This window comes from Coregonus lavaretus (assembly GCF_964263955.1).
Source record: "Coregonus lavaretus genome assembly, chromosome: 33".
NCBI classification, from domain to species: Eukaryota; Metazoa; Chordata; class Actinopteri; order Salmoniformes; family Salmonidae; genus Coregonus; species Coregonus lavaretus.
In genome coordinates this window covers 35243459-35261894 of record NC_140020.1, presented here as the reverse complement: position 1 = coordinate 35261894, position 18436 = coordinate 35243459, and the positions used below count along the sequence as shown (strand labels likewise).

Below are 18436 nucleotides of genomic sequence, written 5' to 3'. Positions count from 1 at the left end.
CTAACCCTGCAGATAGCACTACTGGGTGATCTGAAAAGTCATAGTCAATTGATCAATAACATTGGGGAGCTTTTCTGAAGGAGCATAGTTAGAAAGATATGGCATATAGAAGCAAACCGGATGGACATCATGAAAATGATCGGAGAGGTTAAAACTAGAAGAAGTTCAGGAGAAAGAACAAACAAAATGTAATTATTTTAAAATTATGGACTGGTCCATAAAATGTAGATAGTGGGTATGGGCTGGAAGTAGAGGCCTAGGCCTTGTTGTTCACTTGATTACTCCAAGTGGGGAAAGGGTGGCGGGTTGGAAAGTAATAAAGGGGAATATATATATATTTTTTAAAGGATATGTATGTGTATGTATGTATGCATGTGGGTGTGTATGTGTGTATATGTATATGTATTTGTGTATGTGTATATATATATATGTATGTGTGTATATATGTATATATATACAGTGGGGAGAACAAGTATTTGATACACTGCCGATTTTGCAGGTTTTCCTACTTACAAAGCATGTAGAGGTCTGTAATTTTTTATCATAGGTACACTCCAACTATGAGAGACGGAATCTAAAACAAAAATCCAGAAAATCACATTGTATGATTTTTAAGTAATTAATTTGCATTTTATTGCATGACATAAGTATTTGATACATCAGAAAAGCAGAACTTAATATTTGGTACAGAAACCTTTGTTTGCAATTACAGAGATCATACGTTTCCTGTAGGTCTTGACCAGGTTTGCACACACTGCAGCAGGGATTTTGGCCCACTCCTCCATACAGACCTTCTCCAGATCCTTCAGTTTTCGGGGCTGTCGCTGGGCAATACGGACTTTCAGCTCCCTCCAAAGATTTTCTATTGGGTTCAGGTCTGGAGACTGGCTAGGCCACTCCAGGACCTTGAGATGCATCTTACGGAGCCACTCCTTAGTTGCTCTGGCTGTGTGTTTCGGGTCGTTGTCATGCTGGAAGACCCAGCCACGACCCATCTTCAATGCTCTTACTGATCTCTTACAAGATCTCGCGATACATGGCCCCATCCATCCTCCCCTCAATACGGTGCAGTCGTCCTGTCCCCTTTGCAGAAAAGCATCCCCAAAAAGTGATGTTTCCACCTCCATGCTTCACGGTTGGGATGGTGTTCTTGGGGTTGTACTCATCCTTCTTCTTCCTCCAAACACGGCGAGTGGAGTTTAGACCAAAAAGCTCTATTTTTGTCTCACCAGACCACATGACCTTCTCCCATTCCTCCTCTGGATCATCCAGATGGTCATTGGCAAACTTCAGACGGGCCTGGACATGCGCTGGCTTGAGCAGGGGGACCTTGCGTGCGCTGCAGGATTTTAATCCATGACGGCGTAGTGTGTTACTAATGGTTTTCTTTGAGACTGTGGTCCCAGCTCTCTTCAGGTCATTGACCAGGTCCTGCCGTGTAGTTCTGGGCTGATCCCTCACCTTCCTCATGATCATTGATGCCCCACGACGTGAGATCTTGCATGGAGCCCCAGACTGAGGGTGATTGACCGTCATCTTGAACTTCTTCCATTTTCTAATAATTGTGCCAACAGTTGTTGCCTTCTCACCAAGCTGCTTGCCTATTGTCCTGTAGCCCATCCCAGCCTTGTGCAGGTCTACAATTGTATCCCTTATGTCCTTATACAGCTCTCTGGTCTTAGCCATTGTGGAGAGGTTGGAGTCTGTTTGATTGAGTGTGTGGACAGGTGTCTTTTATACAGGTAACGAGTTCAAACAGGTGCAGTTAATACAGGTAATGAGTGGAGAACAGGAGGGCTTCTTAAAGAAAAACTAACAGGTCTGTGAGAGCCGGAACTCTTACTGGTTGGTAGGTGATCAAATACTTATGTCATGCAATAAAATGCAAATTAATTACTTAAAAATCATACAATGTGATTTTCTGGATTTTTGTTTTAGATTCCGTCTCTCATAGTTGGAGTGTACCTATGATAAAAAATTACAGACCTCTACATGCTTTGTAAGTAGGAAAACCTGCAAAATCGGCAGTGGATCAAATACTTGTTCTCCCCACTGTATATATATAAAAAATAAAAAAAACATGGGGAATTGGAAGTGATGCAGACAATTACATTGATGGAAGTTACAATCTACCCCCCCCCAAAAAAGATTAAAAAACAGAAAAAAAACAGAGGCTTACTTATGCTTCAGTATTACACAAACAGGACCATCCTTTTATACACTCTGCTCGAAAGGGCCGGTTCCATCAGGCTGACACGCTCTCTGACCTCACAACTACTTACTGTGCAAAGCTTATGGAAAACAATTATCTCTTATAGCGTTCTCAAATCACATCCTCTTAACAAAAATACTTGCATAATTTTTCATATTATATGCACAACATATAGGATGGACACTTCGTACATGTACTGGGTATACTTTCCAAGTTACAGTATTTCCTTTATAACATTTTTAATGACATCACAAAATAACAACCCAATTGACATTAGTTCTATAGATCACTTCTGACCATTCTCCACGTTCTATGTTAGAAATATTGTTCCAGTATTCGCTTTAGAACATGTTAGAGTTTCGGCGGGAAAAGTCTGTGGACACAAAGGCACATTCCTCTGGTGAACATTGGAGAGGGAGACCTGAATCTTCTCTCCTTGATTTACAACAGGGCGTGAGGTGTCAACCCCCCACCAGTTCCCTCCTTCCCCTCCTCTGGGGGCTTTGGGGGGCCAAATAATATTGTTGGTGGGACAGATTTGGCCTGTGGCCTGCCAGTTGGGGAACCCGGATCTATACAATAGCTATAATTGATTTTGGCCCAATAGACCTGGCATATTCCCATGTTCAAGGATCATTCTGTTTTGATTGGGTTATGTTTCTTAAAAACCTTTAGGCCTACCTATATACATTTTTGTTAAACTCTGCATATCTGCCCAGCCTGGCAAGAGTGGCCAAAAGGGTATTTAGCATCCCCAGTGGCTCTGCAAGTGAGGAGAGGATATTCTCCGCTGCTGGCCTGCTCTCCAGGCACCATCGCATGAGCCTGAAGCCACAGAATGGCCAAAGTCGTGTTTCTAAAAATGAATTCAAAGGCACTAATAAATCATTTTTAGTTAAATTTGTATTTAATTCTAAGTAAGTCACAGCCTATATGTGCAATTTATAGACTATAATGATTTAACACAACGAAATGTTGTTTAAATGCTGAGCGCTTTTTGTCCCTACCAGCCTATTGTGTCACACTCGCAAATGCTTCACAGTGTATTTCTTTGTAGGCTATAGCCTTGAAATATTTGAAATTAAATAGACTAAATAATTCATTTTCGACCTCCTGTCTGGATCCTGACCTATTTAGAGTATTTATATGCTGTTTAATATGACATGTAGCTTATTTGAAATTATGTGCGCTTCTTACATTCACCTTTTCATGTTTATTCAAATACTTTTCATTAAAATCCACATGCTTTGGTTTCAATACTTTAAAACCAAATGGTAGGTCCAGGTTGTCACAAAAATAAATGGGTGTTGGTTAAATTGTGATTTTAATGAATGGAGCGAATTTGGAGCGTCCGTTTTTTTCCCTGAGAGCACAGAGCGGTTTTAGGAGCGGGATTCCCAACCCCTCAAATCAGCTCACATGCTCTGGTGTGTGTGTGTGTGTGTGTGTATGCATGTGTGTGTGTGTGTGTGTGTGTGCTGATACTATCATTTGTGATACACACCACAGGTGGTTGATGGTGTTTGTGTGTATGATATCCGCTATGGGACATTGGGTTTGATGGCGTAAAAATTGTGTGTGTGTATTGAATATGTGTGTGTGTGAATGTGATGGATGCAAAATGATATGGGCTAAAGTGAATGCCATCCATATAGAAGTCAGATTCCACAGCAGGTGCTTTCCATTATGAGAGAAGTATGGGGTGTGGAATTCAGGCCTCTACATCTTGTCATTCATTTTCACACTCTTGCACAGGTACAGATGTAGAGCCTTGTAGGGGTTCCTCTCAATACTCTATTGTCGACCAAGTAAAGGGACAAAGGACTCTGCATTGTTGGAAAATTGACCCGTAAGTAAGCATTTAACTGTTAGCCTACAACTGTTGTTTATGAAGCATGTGACAAATACGTTTGATTTGATTTGCCCTGGACGGGTGAGATAGTAAAGGAATCTTGGTCCCTGCTCCCAACACAACTTGCCTCTTAATATATTCTGTACACTTGACTAGATCTAGTGAGGAAGGCTTCAGAATGTTTTGCTATCACAGTGACAACCTGAAGTGAGATAGTGTGTGTACTAGCAGAACTGAGGAACCTACCTAGTAACCCCTGCCTCTTTAGACCTTACAGAATAGGTGAGACGCACCTACTCCAGGGCAAGTATTCTACATCAACTCAATGTTACTTATAAAACCTCTGTTTATATTTATTTTCAATTATCAAGTTTGACAGAATAAAGAAAATGATTAGTTTACTTGTAAGCAGGGGTTGGAACCTAAATTATTTTCCAATCGTTTTGTTTTGAACAGAATCACTATTTTTTTTGTTCCGTTACACTGTTCCGACCAGCAAAATAAAGTTCTGAACCGGTTCGAACCCCCAAAAAGTACCAGTTTATATCGTTCCTTTCTGTTATTTTTTTAACCTTTGAAATCAACCATTTTTTACATTTAGCTCATTCAATTACTTCACCAATCAGTGCGGATAGAACAGGCAAGCTAGTTGTTTACATGCGTGATGGACAGAGTGTAGCCTATGGCATAAGATGCGACTGAAATTTTGCAAGTGGGGAGAAAGCGAGAGAGGGTTGAGGAGGAGGCTTGAAGAGCAGGACATCTTGTAATGACATGCTTTATCTGAATGAGGTCCACATAATTATACCTGGGAGGAGCGGCTTCTATGAAGGAACTTTGAATATCCTTTGAGCTAGCTAGCTAACAACCTTGAGCTAGCTAGCTAACAAGCTTAAGCTAGCAAGCTAACAAACTTGTGTGTGCAGAGCGGCACCAGAATAAAAAACACTTTTTACCTTTTTGTCGTTAATAAATCCAATGTGAAACGTGATAACTAGGCCTATAGTATCCTTAACTAGCATTGAAAAAGTGAATCCATTCTTCTCAAGCTAATTAAACATCTCTCTCCCTATCTTCTGAATCACGCTGGTAACATCAGTACAGTAGCCTATGCTTCGGAGGGTGGAGGGGTAGCTAGCCTAAACACGCACACACACTGGCAAAGAGTTTCAGCTTGCAGGCAGACACTGGCATACGTTTCTGAGTGACACAGTGTGGGCTTTGCATAGGCGCTTAGTTGCATTTTTTTGTGGGACTATAAAAAAATGCCTGGAACGTAAAATAACATTATTAAATGGTTCCCATGCTTTTAAAATAATGGTTCTGTTGCGGAACAGTATATGGATCACTTTCATTCCCGGTTCTAGGTTTACGCACTAATGCCAGATAGCCTAAAATAATGAAAGAATAACCTAAAGTAGCCTATAGATATAAATTGCACAAGAATGATACATTTATGGATTTTTTTATTCAACCCACTCGACCCTAAACCCATCCATCCCGCGGATATAACCGCAGGGACTGCGGGTTATGAGTCAACCCACACATCAGTAGTGTGTGTGTGTGTGTGTGTGTGTGTGTGTGTGTGTGTGTGTGTGTGTGTGTTTGCCTCTGTGTGGGTGCTGCATGTTTTTGGGAGTCTGTCTGCACTCTGCCCATCCTGCCTCTGTTGCCATGGTGATCCCTTCTCCAAAACCTAGCCATCTCCTGTGTGTATGTTTGTGTGCAAGCGTGCGCGTACATGTGCATGTGTGTGTGTGCAGCAGAGAATGGGCTGGTTTTTAAGTAACATTGAGACAGTGGCGAGGGGGATTAGATATATAAACTCCAGCTGCAGTAACACTGTCTGGTTAACACTGATAAATATAGACCCCGGCAACCATGGGCTATGTCCTTATTCTCCTAGCCATAGCTTCCTCTCCTCTCCTTCATGACCCCAGTCAACACCGTCTTCATCCTCTATGTTACCCTCCCCGTTCCCCCCAACCTTTATTAAAGAACTGTGGTTTGAGCACCGCAAAACGATCTCCCGCTGTCTTATTTTATTGTGAGTTTCACCGCTGACTCCCCTGGGCTGCCATAGTTGGTGGAGAATGCGGGCACAACCCTCCCATGCTCTGAACTCACAATAAAATAAGAAGCCGGTGGTCATCATGGAAAATGCTGTAACTCAGCTGGGGAAGCCCAAACGCAGCAAGCCCAAAGCCTCCTTGCCCTTCAGGAGGCTGTCACACAGCTTAGCCAAGCCGTGGTCCGGCTGGACTGAATGACGGAACCAGGCAAGGTCCTCAACAAGATAACTGCTGAAGATGACAGGTATTTGAGCGCACTGCAGAGAGAGAGAGAGCGATGGCACAAGGAGAACTGAGCTGGCAAAGTGGCCCCCTTTCTGACTGAAGAAGCCCAGAGGGCCTGTAGGGACTTGGCACTGGCGGACGTCGACAACTATGCTGCTCTGAAAACTGCTATCTTGGCCCATTATGGGCAAAACCTACCAACCTGGGCCCAACGGTTCCACTCCTGGGCTTATGATGGCCATGCCCCGGTAAGACCTCAAATAGCCGACCTAGTTAGACTAACTAGACGTTGGCTTACCACGGGGGGACGGGCCATCAGCAATAGATCGACTGGTAATGGACAAATGTATCCGGGGCCTGCCCACCGACGCATAGCACCATGCAACCCAGATCACCCCCGAGGTGGCGGCCGCTAGTTAGCGGGGACCAGAGAAGGTGTTACACCTGTGGCCAGGAGGGACACCTGGACTGGAGGTGCCCGGGAAACGACGAGTCCCTACCGACTGCCAGTCCCGCAGAGAAGACCACCAGAAGGTGCGACTACCTCACAACCTGCTGGGCCCACTAAGCCACTGCAGCCCCCCAGATCTCCGTCAAAATAGGCAGTCAGGATGCGTCCGCCTTGTTGGACACAGGCAGTATGGTCACTCTCATCAAGTCTCAATTTGCCGCCGATACCTTAGGGCCGCCCATAACAGTGGCTTGTATACATGGAGATACGAAAAGTTACCCCACCTGCCGCGTGGAAGTGCAAACCCCTCAAGGTAGTTTGTGATTATAGCTGGCGTAGTAGAGAAATTGCCAGTAGATGTCCTACTGGGCTGGGACTGCCCGATTTTCCAGAGATTTTGGAGCAGAGGGGCCACAGCCCCTAGGAGAACAGCTTTGGGGAAAAGGAGAACGGTTCCCTGACGTAGAAGCGTCATACCAGCCTGTGTCGCTGCTTTCCCGCCCACCTCCTCAGACTCTGTAGAGGCCCCAGCCGATCCCCCCTTGGCTCCCCCCGGCATCGACCGAGATGAAGAGAACCCTGGGGAGGAGAACTCCCCTGGAAAAATGTTTTCAGAGTTTCCCTTTGCGGAGGTGGGAAAGAGAACCTCCCGGGACAGTTCAGCACTGGCCAACTCACTGATCCCAACCTGAAGCAGGCGAGGACGAGTGTGGAAGCTGTCGGTGGAAAACCAGTAGAGAGGGTGAGTGATCGTTCCTTTCCACATTTTGCTGTCAAAAATAATCTATTTTATCGGGTTGTGAAAGTGGGAGACGAAATGGTAGAACAACTCTTAGTGCCCAAATGTTACATCTCCAAAGTCCTATACCTAGCACACTCACATTTCCTCGGAGCACACCTAGGAGTGCAGAAACCCTATGATCAGATCCTGGCTCGGTTCTACTGGCCCGGAGTGAAGAGGCCTGTCCAGGATTACTGCCGGCAGTGCGAGGACTGTCAGAAAACAGGCCTAAAGGTAACCTACAAAAATCCCTTAATCCCTTTACCAATAATCAATACCCCTTTTCAGAGGATAGCCATGGACATAGTGGGACCCCTGCCCAAGTCCAATCGAGGACAATCGGAAAGTATTCAAACCACTTTTGTTACGTTACAGCCTTATTCTGAAATGCATTAAATAAAAATAAATCCTAATCAATCTACACACAATACCCGATAATGATAAAGCGAAAACAGGTTTTAAGAAATTTTTGCAAATGTATACAAAATTTAAAACAGAAATACCTTATTTACATAAGTATTCAGACCCTTAGCTATGAGACTCGAATTTGAGCTCAGGTGCTTCCTGTTTCCATTGATCATCTTTGAGATGTTTCTACAACTTGATTGGAGTCCACCTGTGGTAAATTAAATTGATTGGACATGATTTGGAAAGGCACACACCTTTCTATATAAGGTCCCACAGTTGACAGTGCATGTTGGAACCTGATGGTTACTCTGACAGAGCTCCCGAGTTCCTCTGTGGAGATGGGAGAACCTTCCAGAAGGACAACCATCTCTGCACACTCCACCAATCAGGCCTTTATTGTAGTGGCCAGACGGAAGCCACTCCTCAGTAAAATGCACATCACAGCCAGTTTGGAGTTTGCCAAAAGGCACCTAAAGAACTCTCAGACCATGCAAAACAAGATTCTCTGGTCTGATGAAACCAAGATTGAACTCTTTGGCCTGAATGCCAAGCGTCACGTCTGGAGGAAACCTGGCACCATCCCTACTGTGAAGCATGGTGATGGCAGCATCATGTTGTGGGAATATCTTTCAGCGGCAGGGACTGGGAGACTAGTCAGGATCGAGGGAAAGATTAATGGAGCAAAGTACAGAGAGATTCTTGTTGAAAACCTGCTCCAGAGCGCTCAGGACCTCAGATTGGGGCAAAGGTTCACCTTCCAACAGGACAATGACCCTAAGCACACAACCAAGACAACGCAGGAGTGGCTTCGGGACAAGATTCTGAATGTCCTTGAGTGGCCCAGCCAGAGCCCGGACTTGAACCCGATCGAACATCTCTTGAGCGACCCGAAAATAGCTGTGCAGCGACGCTCCCCATCCAACCTGACAGAGCTTGAGAGGATCTGCCGAGAAGAATGGGAGAAACTCCTCAAATACAGGTGTGCCATGCTTGTAGTGTCATACCCAAGATGACTCGAGGCTGTAATCACTGCCAAAGGTGCTTCAACATAGTACTGAGTAAAGGGTCTGAATATTTAAGTAAATGTGATATTTCAGTATTTTGTTTTTAGTAAATTTGAAAACATTTCTAAAAACCCATTTTTGCTTCGTCATTAAGGGGTATTGTGTGTAGATTTGATGAGGGGGAAAAACAATTTAATCCAGTTTAGAATAAGGCTGTTACGTAACAAAATGTGGAAAAGGTCAAGGGGTCTGAATACTTTCCGAATGCACTGTACATCTTGGTAATCATGGACTACGCCACCCGCTACCCTGAGGCCATCCCACTACATGCCGCCAGCGCCTGTGCTGTGGCACGGGAACACTGGAACTGTTCCTTCTCTTCAGTCGGGTGAAGATTGCAGAAGAAGTCCTGACCGATGAAGGATCGTGCTTCATGTCCCGGGTAATGAAAGAAATGTGCAGGATGTTAAAGGTGAGCCAAATCCGTACTTTGTGTACCATCCCCAAACCGATGGGCTTGTGGAACGATTGAACAAAACCATGAATCAAATATTAAGGAGAGCCATTGACGCAGAAGGAAAAAATTGGGACCAGCTAATACCCTTTGTTCTGTACTCCATCAGAGAGGTCCCACAGACATCCACAGGATTCTCACCCTTTGAGCTCCTGTATGGCAGATGGCCCCGGGGCATGCTGGACCTGGCAAAGGAGGCCTGGGAGCAACAACCCTCCCCTCACTGGTCAGTTATTGAATACGTGGAGGAGATGCGCCACCGCATGGTGAGAGTCTGGCCTCTGATGTGGGAACACATGCTCCAGGCTCAGCAGGCCCAAGCCCGGGTCTACAACAGTGGGGCCCGTCTTCGTGAATTCACTCCAGGAGAACTGGTCTTAGTACTCATCCCCACCTCTGACTGCAAATTCCTGGCCAAGTGGCAGGGCCCGTATGAGATAGTAGAATGAACGAATGCAGTGAATTACAATGTAAAGCAACTAGGGAGACGCAAACCCACCCAGTTATATCACGTGAACCTGCTAAAGCAGTGGCATGCCCGTCCCCGGGAGAGAGTGACTGCCCCATCTGGTGTACCCCCCTCCCCAAGGCTCCCAGAGTTGCCGCTGGGTCCCCAGCTTGGCCCCAGCCAACGACAGGATCTCCAGGAGCTGATTAGCCAACAACTAGATGTCTTCTCAGGGATACCGTAAAGAACCACAGTGGTCCAGCACGACATTGTCACGGAACCTGGAAAGAAGGTGAGATTAAGGCCATACCGCATCCCATAGGCTAAGAGAAAGATCATCCGAGAGGAGGTGAGGAAGATGTTAGAACTTGCCATTATTGAAGAATCCCACAGGTCCACGGAGCTCCGGCCAACTTCCAACGCATGATGGACCGGATCCTGCGACCCCCACCGTGAGTATGCAGCAGCCTACCTGGATTACATAATCATTCATAATTCATAATGGACCACCCATCTAGCACAGCTGCACGCAGTCTTGAGGGCCCTACGAGAGGCCGGCCTGATGGCCAACCCCAGAAAATGCAGGCTTGGCCCAGAGGAGGCTGAATATCTGAGCTGCACGATTGGCCGGGGGAGCGTCAAACCTCAGCAGCGAAAGGTGGAGGCTATCACAAAGCAGCAGGTAAAAACTTTCCTTGGCTTGGTAGGGTATTATCAATGGTTTATTCCCCAGTTTGCCACGACTGCTGCCCCACTCCATGACATGACCAGACAACACCTGCCCCACCACGTCACTTGGACGAAAGAGGCGGACCAGGCTTTCTCCACCCTGCATCATGCTCTGTGTGTGGAACCGGTACTCATCACCCCCAACTTCCAGGAGCCCTTTGTGGTCCATACCGATGCCTCAGAGGTGGGCCTTGGCACTGTGCTGTCTCAGATTCGAGGGGGCGAGGAGCATCCTGTGACATACATCAACCGTAAGTTTCTCAAACATGAGAAACTATTCGACCCTAGAAAAAGGTCTGGCTATAAAATGGGCCATAATGAAGCTCAAGTACTGGGGAGGAAATGTACCTTAGTGACAGATAATTCCCCCCTCAAATGGATGGCCACGGCCAAAGATAGCAATGCCCGGGTCACTAGATGTTTTTTGGAGTTGCAAGCCTTTAACTTTATCATGGAGCACAGGTCCGGGAAATCCCATGGGAATGCCGATGCCCTGTCCATGAGGGACGCATTCTGGTTGATCGACAGCCTGCCAGCCGGCTATGAGCTTAAGGGGGGGGGGGGGGGTATGTGGCAACCCGGGGGCCAGCAGGGAGCTACAAAGGAAGGAGAGGGCTAGAGAGGCCAAGGTGAGTCAGCACCATGGACAGCTCTACAGGCACCAACTGGGGCTAGTGATTCAACACCAATATTACCCAGTCCAGGTGCTGCAACCAATTGGCACCTGGAATTGGTCCCACCTGTCCCTCGTTACCCCAAATGGGTATAAGTGGAGGTGCAGTCACTCGGGCAGACAGGCAAAACTCATCGCTCTCTCTCTCTTTTGTTCATTAACACAGGCGGTCCGAGGAGACGCCACGCTGGACACAGAGTGACCCACCTGTTACCTGAGAGGCCTTTCCGTTGTATTTCTCCCCTCCCCATTTCCCCCAACCTTTATTAAAGAACAACTTTGGTTTGAGCACCGCAAAGCAGTCTCCCGCTGTCTTATTTTATTGTGAGTTTCACCTCTAACTCCCCTAGGCTGCCACAACACACACTATAGTACACACTCAGAGGGGACTGACAGCCATCCATCTCTCCCGTCGGACTCTCAGGGCTTCAGCAGTTAGCCCTGTCCTTCCCACTGCTCTGTTTCAAAGGGACTGAGTTCCTTTAGATGCTCTAAGCTGAGTGTTTATCCTCTGCTATCACTATATGCCAAGGCTATCTATATGATGTGTGATAGTACCTCACATATCTGATGTATATGACCTCCATTTGATGCTGCTGAGGTGAATGAATGAATGAATGAATGAATGAATGAATCACCTCTCACTTTTCTTATTTGCTCTCTCTCTTTCTTTCTCTTCCGCTCTCTCAGATCCTCCAAGGCCCACCCAGGTCCTGTGGTCCACATAAGTGACAACCCCATGGATGAGGGAAAGGTATAGCGTGGCTCTCTGCCCACATATTGTGTACATTACATTTACACGTGTGTATCTTTCCTTGTTGTTAATGTTGAAGAGTGTGCCATGCCCCCCATCCTCGATGAGTCTGCAGACAGACAGACAGTCATGTGGGTGATGAATGAGACCTTGATGGCTTATTCAAACAGGCCACACAAAGCCTTTTTAAATACAGCCTACTCAAAGACCTTACTTCACACACACTTTACTTTTACCTTTATCTCTCTCTCTCTCTTCCTTCCTTCTTCCCTCCCTCCACCACTCTCTGCACGTACTGTAGGTTTAGCCTTTCTAAAACATTAAAGCTAGCTGGATCATTATTTATATTTTATTTGAACACAGATAATTGCTTTTGATAGATGAATGACTTGTGAGCCACAGTTGTTCACATGTTTATCTATCAATTATCAGTGTTTCAGGACTCATGGTGCAAGAGGGGCTAAGTTCTAAAGAATAACATTAAAAAAAGAGACAAAAAAATCATTGAAAAGAGTCCATTGTTTGGAATATGTTGATAATATCAACTTTAGGAGTGGGGTGGGGTGGGGGGGGAGCATGGTTTAACATTAAAATATTAAACAAAATGCACTTATTTTTCTTGTTGGTTTAGAACCAAGGTCAAAAGGCAACTCCTATAAGCTGTGTATCCTGTGTTGATCCCCCCCCCCCATCCCATCCCACCCCACCCCACCACAGCCTGCCGTGTGAATGTTGAGCATATGATTCCTTCTCTGACGTGTGTCTATCCTCTGTCTATCCTCTGTCATCTTCTCACCGGGCCAAATCTCACTGGCTGCCTGTCACTTTTCCATTCCAGCTTATAATTGGATATGAGTCTGGGATCGTGGTCCTGTGGGATCTGAAATCAAAGAAGGCAGACTACCGCTACACTTATGACGAGGTATGCACCATCTCCCACAATGCCTTTCAGTGCCTCTCTTCCCGTGATCTGGGGAATGCATGGAAATACTAAAAGAGGAATCAAATATTAATAAACTGCTTTGTATAAATAGATGTGTGTACTGTATATACAGTATTTGTGTGTGGGTGGGTGTACTGTGTGTGTATTGTGTGCATACTGTGTGTGTACTGTGTGCTTGTATGACATATACATTGTTTGCCTTTGAGAGATTACATCAAAGGGCCTTAGAGTCTGTGGAGGACTAAAGATGTAGTGGAGGCATGTACCTACTCTGATACCTACTCTACACCCACAGGGGTACACACACAAACACACACGACATACACTACTCGACATACACCAACACTCGTCTCAGATGTCTGTGTTGTTGTGTGGGTCTGATGTGACATGTTCATCAGTGATCTAAGCCGCTCAGCGCTGGAGAGCAGAGAAGGCTTGTACACCGCAGGCTCAATTTAGGAAATGGAATAGGACGTCTCTGTCTCACATCACTGTGGGATATACTATAGGGATTCTTGGCATAGAAAATTCTGAGTCTGCATGATGGTTATATTGGGTTTTGTCAGCCGATATTGAAGAAGGAAGAGAACAGGATTGTTTGGTGTTTGTCTGTACTTGTACCCATACTGAGTTACAAGAGATGGGAACCCAATACTACAGTAGGCTGCACACAGTGTGTAGTCTCTTTTTGAGCCACAGACGTCCTGCTGTCTCTCCTATGGCCCTCATTTTGTATTATAGAGGGTCGGCCATTTGTGATTTTTTTTTGGGAGGTAGTAAAGTATTTTTTACTTATTTCTCCAAGGCAACATCCTTTTCTAACAAACAAACAAACAATATAATGTCTTGGTTGTATCTCATCCCCTGCCTCATAATACTCAAGTTAAGAATGCATCAGAAACCCTGGTGCCCAAACTTGCAGTAGAAGTTTAAGCGGATTGAGTGGTTTTACAAAGACACACACAGAGTCAGGCTTACAGTAATGAGTTTATGTTAACACCCATGCTACTGTTCACCTCATTGACAGTGGTGTGGCACTGTAAGCCCTCTACAATAAAAAGACTCCACAAGCACAACATGGCCCTGTGTTGACTCTCCCTGCTGAATCGAATGCTCCCCTTTTCTTGTGCATTCTGTCTCAGTTCTCTGCTTCTGCTTCTGCTTCTGTCTTTCTCTCTCTCTCTCGCTCTCGCTCTCGCTCTCACGCTCTCTCTCTCTCTCTCTCTCTCTCTCTCTCTCTCTCTCTCTCTCTCTCTCTCTCTCTCTCTCTCTCTCTCTCTCTCTCTCTGTTGTTCTGTCAGTCTCTCTCTCTCTCTCTCTCCCTCCCCCCTCCTTCCCAATCCCCTGGGTGAGATGATATCGCTGTTTCCTCTCCCTGGTCCTAAGGCTTACGTAGTGATCCTCCTTGGCAGCCATGTTGTTTTCTCCTGGGAGCAGTTGTGTATCTCCTCTCCAACCCTGTAGTAACCCCTCCCCAGAGGCTGACTGCTCTACAGCTGCTAACTCAGTACTCTGGGGCTCATTAACACTTGGGAAAAAATCACAGTATTCACATCACTGCCATGCTGTGGCATTACAGCTAATGTGCTCCTGTCATCGCCTGCTGCTGATGACTAATTCAGGGTCAGATCTATGTTCGTCAGTCTGAACCCTAGGTATTAAGAGCTGAACATTAAAGCTGCCCTTGGATCAGTTTTTGTACTGTAGAATAGACTATGGTGAGATGTAGTTCTGATTAATATATTGTGAGTCGGATGATAGCGCTGGGTTCCTGGATCGACAAATAATATTTCCTGCCAAATAAAAGGTTTTGTGCGATTTGCAGAGCTACATCTCCCCTGCCAAACATACATGCGCAACCAGACAATGATTGATTGAATGGAGACAGCTTGTGTCAATTACAGAACATTTCCTAGGGTTTTCTACCTGTAGCAATACTGGTGGATAATGCTGGTAATAACGGTAAAAGCACACAGTCTCTATTTCCACACCAAAAAAGCATGGCCCTAAGTATAGGACATGGGTAATAGAGTAAAGGACGTAGGGAATAAAGCTTGGAGCATAGGGTAGAGGGTAGAGGACATTGGATGTAGCCGAGTCCTTACGTTTCTCTAGTCGTGTGAGGACATCTTATATAACCTCACTAATTACAGTAAACTCTCTCCATCTTTGTCACACCTAACCACAGTGTGTATGTATAGGAATTTCAACACCCCCAAACAGCTGAGAGAGCATTCTTCCTTCTCTTGCGTCTCTCTTCCAGTCTTTTTCCTGGTCATGGCTCAGTGCTATCTCTGGGGGTGCAGTGATTGTGAACACCAGAGAGAAGATGGAGATGGAGAGAGCATCAGTCACCTCAGCCCTGCTCTGTCTGACTAAATGCCTTAGCCTGATGAATAGCCTGCCTACGCTGGAGCCTGCCTCTGATTTCTATATCCCTCTCTTTCTCTATCATGCTCCCCATCTTTTTCGCTCCTTTTCTCATTTTGTCATTCTCTCTATCGCTCTCCCTCTTTCCCCCTCTCTCTCTTTTCTCCATATCTCATTCTCTCTCTCTCTCTCTCTCTCTCTCTCTCTGTCTCTCTCTCCTCTCTGAGGTAGATGGACAGGTCCATGGTTCCAAGGAGCCCAGGCAGCAGGGTGGGCAGCAGAGTCAGTAGGATACAGTGGGGAAAAAAAGTATTTAGTCAGCCACCAATTGTGCATGTTCTCCCACTTAAAAAGATGAGAGAGGCCTGTAATTTTCATCATAGGTACACGTCAACTATGACAGACAAAATATGGAAAAGAAATCCAGAAAATCACATTGTAGGATTTTTTATGAATTTATTTGCAAATTATGGTGGAAAATAAGTATTTGGTCAATAACAAAAGTTTCTCAATACTTTGTTATATACCCTTTGTTGGCAATGACACAGGTCAAACGTTTTCTGTAAGTCTTCACAAGGTTTTCACACACTGTTGCTGGTATTTTGGCCCATTCCTCCATGCAGATCTCCTCTAGAGCAGTGATGTTTTGGGGCTGTCGCTGGGCAACACGGACTTTCAACTCCCTCCAAAGATTTTCTATGGGGTTGAGATCTGGAGACTGGCTAGGCCACTCCAGGACCTTGAAATGCTTCTTACGAAGCCACTCCTTCGTTGACTTTTGCTCACTGTTCTTGTGATAATTTTGACCCCACAGGGTGAGATCTTGCGTGGAGCCCCAGATCGAGGGAGATTATCAGTGGTCTTGTATGTCTTCCATTTCCTAATAATTGCTCCCACAGTTGATTTCTTCAAACCAAGCTGCTTACCTATTGCAGATTCAGTCTTCCCAGCCTGGTGCAGGTCTACAATTTTGTTTCTGGTGTCCTTTGACAGCTCTTTGGTCTTGGCCATAGTGGAGTTTGGAGTGTGACTGTTTGAGGTTGTGGACAGGTGTCTTTTATACTGATAACAAGTTCAAACAGGTGCCATTAATACAGGTAACGAGTGGAGGACAGAGGAGCCTCTTAAAGAAGAAGTTACAGGTCTGTGAGAGCCAGAAATCTTGCTTGTTTGTAGGTGACCAAATACTTATTTTCCACCATAATTTGCAAATAAATTCATTACAAATCCTACAATGTGATTTTCTGGAGAAAAAAAATCTCAATATGTCTGTCATAGTTGACATGTACCTATGATGAAAATTACAGGCCTCTCTCATCTTTTTAAGTGAGAGAACTTGCACAATTGGTGGCTGACTAAATACTTTTTTCCCCCACTGTATCTCTCCTCCTCTGCCTGCTGCTGCTGCTCTCATTGTTTTCCTCACGCTGCATCCTTCATCCCTCACTCTCCCGCTAGCTGAACAAATACAAGCAGGTGTGAGGATATAAACACACACATTCGTGTGCGTGCACACGCACACATACACACACACTTGAAAGGCTCTTACAGCAGTGGGATTGGAGGTGATAGAGATCACTCGGGTTTTGTGTAAATAAACCAACCCCTCAGTGCCCTGTGTATGTGCGTATGTGTACACTCAAAAGAAAACCAAAACACGCTCTCATACTCAAGCCAATGTGATGACTTTCCAGATAGTGATTATCAAGGCTTGAAACCTAAACTATACACAATTCAAATTGCTCCTATTAAATGGCATACCCTGGGGCATCTAAAAAGCTTAAGCTATTTCTAGTAGCCAGACACCATAAATTTGCTCTGCAATTCATTGTGCTAATGGGACACTTGGCAGATGTGGTATTAACTGCTCTCCCAGTTCCCGCCTCAGCCCCTGCATCCAGCGACCTGAGGGAGGTCTGTCAAATGCTCAGTCTACTCTGCTCTCACATGGTTGGCCAGGGACCTTGGCAAAGTCTCAGCTCACTCAACAAATAGCTGCAGATGACCCGATGCCTGTTAGCTCTTATGGGAATGAGCTGAATACCCCCTCTGACTTTAAATCTCATAGGGGGCTTGGTTTAAAAAATAGACACAATTGACATTTGGGTACAGGACTCGTGTCCTGACATTCTGGTTCTCTCGGAAACATGGTTAAATGGTTCTGTATCTGATAAAGACATTGAAGTAAATGATTATAATGTATTTAGATGTGACAGATTACAGAAAAGGGGAGGAGTGGCCATAAATGTCAAATCTAATTTCATGACCTTTCAAACTTTAAATATTTCTGTTCCCAATACATTTTAGCTCCTGGTTGTAGCTCCAGACGTGACGCTTGGCATTCAGGCCAAAGAGTTCAATCTTATTTTCATCAGACCAGATGTAGATGTGTCCATAAACCAGAATACACATTTATTTGTTGCTGTGATTTATCGCCCCCCTGTTTGCCATGGCGGATGCTATTGGTGCTATATCTGAGTGTTTAACACCTTTTTTGTCCTCAGTTGGTCATTTATGGGGATTTGAATCTGGATTGGCTGTCCCCGGCCTCAGATCAATTTAAGAGTACACCTCTTTAAGGAATACCTGGGATAGGATAAAGGAATCCTTCTACCCCCCCCCCCCCCCCCCCCCCAATTGTAAAGTGGTTATCCCACTGGCTATAGGGTGAACGCACCAATTTGTGAGTCGCTCTGGCTAAGAGCGTCTGCTAAATGACGTTAATGTGCCCTTGAGCAAGGCACTTAACCCTAATTGCTCCTGTAAGTCGCTCTGGATAAGAGCGTCTGCTAAATGACTAAAATGTAAATGTAAATGTATATGCATTGATTTTAATCTGACTCCATTGATCTCAAAACCCACACGGCTAAATGTAAAAAACCCTGTTAACTCCTCAATGATTTATTTAATTCTTACTAATAACGCCATAAATATTTGTCTAGTGGAGTATTTGCATATGATCTCAGTGATCATTGTCCCATAGTATGTATTAGAGATACG

The 18436-nt window shown here is 45.2% G+C and overlaps 1 protein-coding gene across 2 annotated transcripts in view; it reads left to right on the top strand.

Annotated features, from left to right (window-relative positions):
* LOC311108719 (syntaxin-binding protein 5-like) overlaps positions 1-18436 on the top strand; it is a gene marked incomplete at both ends in the record, with an annotated part of 136316 nt that overhangs the window by 80397 nt on the left and 37483 nt on the right. For both annotated transcript variants that reach the window (XM_084151441.1, XM_084151440.1), the window contains 2 exons: positions 12060-12123; positions 12962-13045. In XM_084151441.1, the coding sequence (XP_084007567.1) occupies positions 12060-12123; positions 12962-13045 (148 nt within the window). The remainder of the gene's footprint in view (positions 1-12059; positions 12124-12961; positions 13046-18436) is intronic.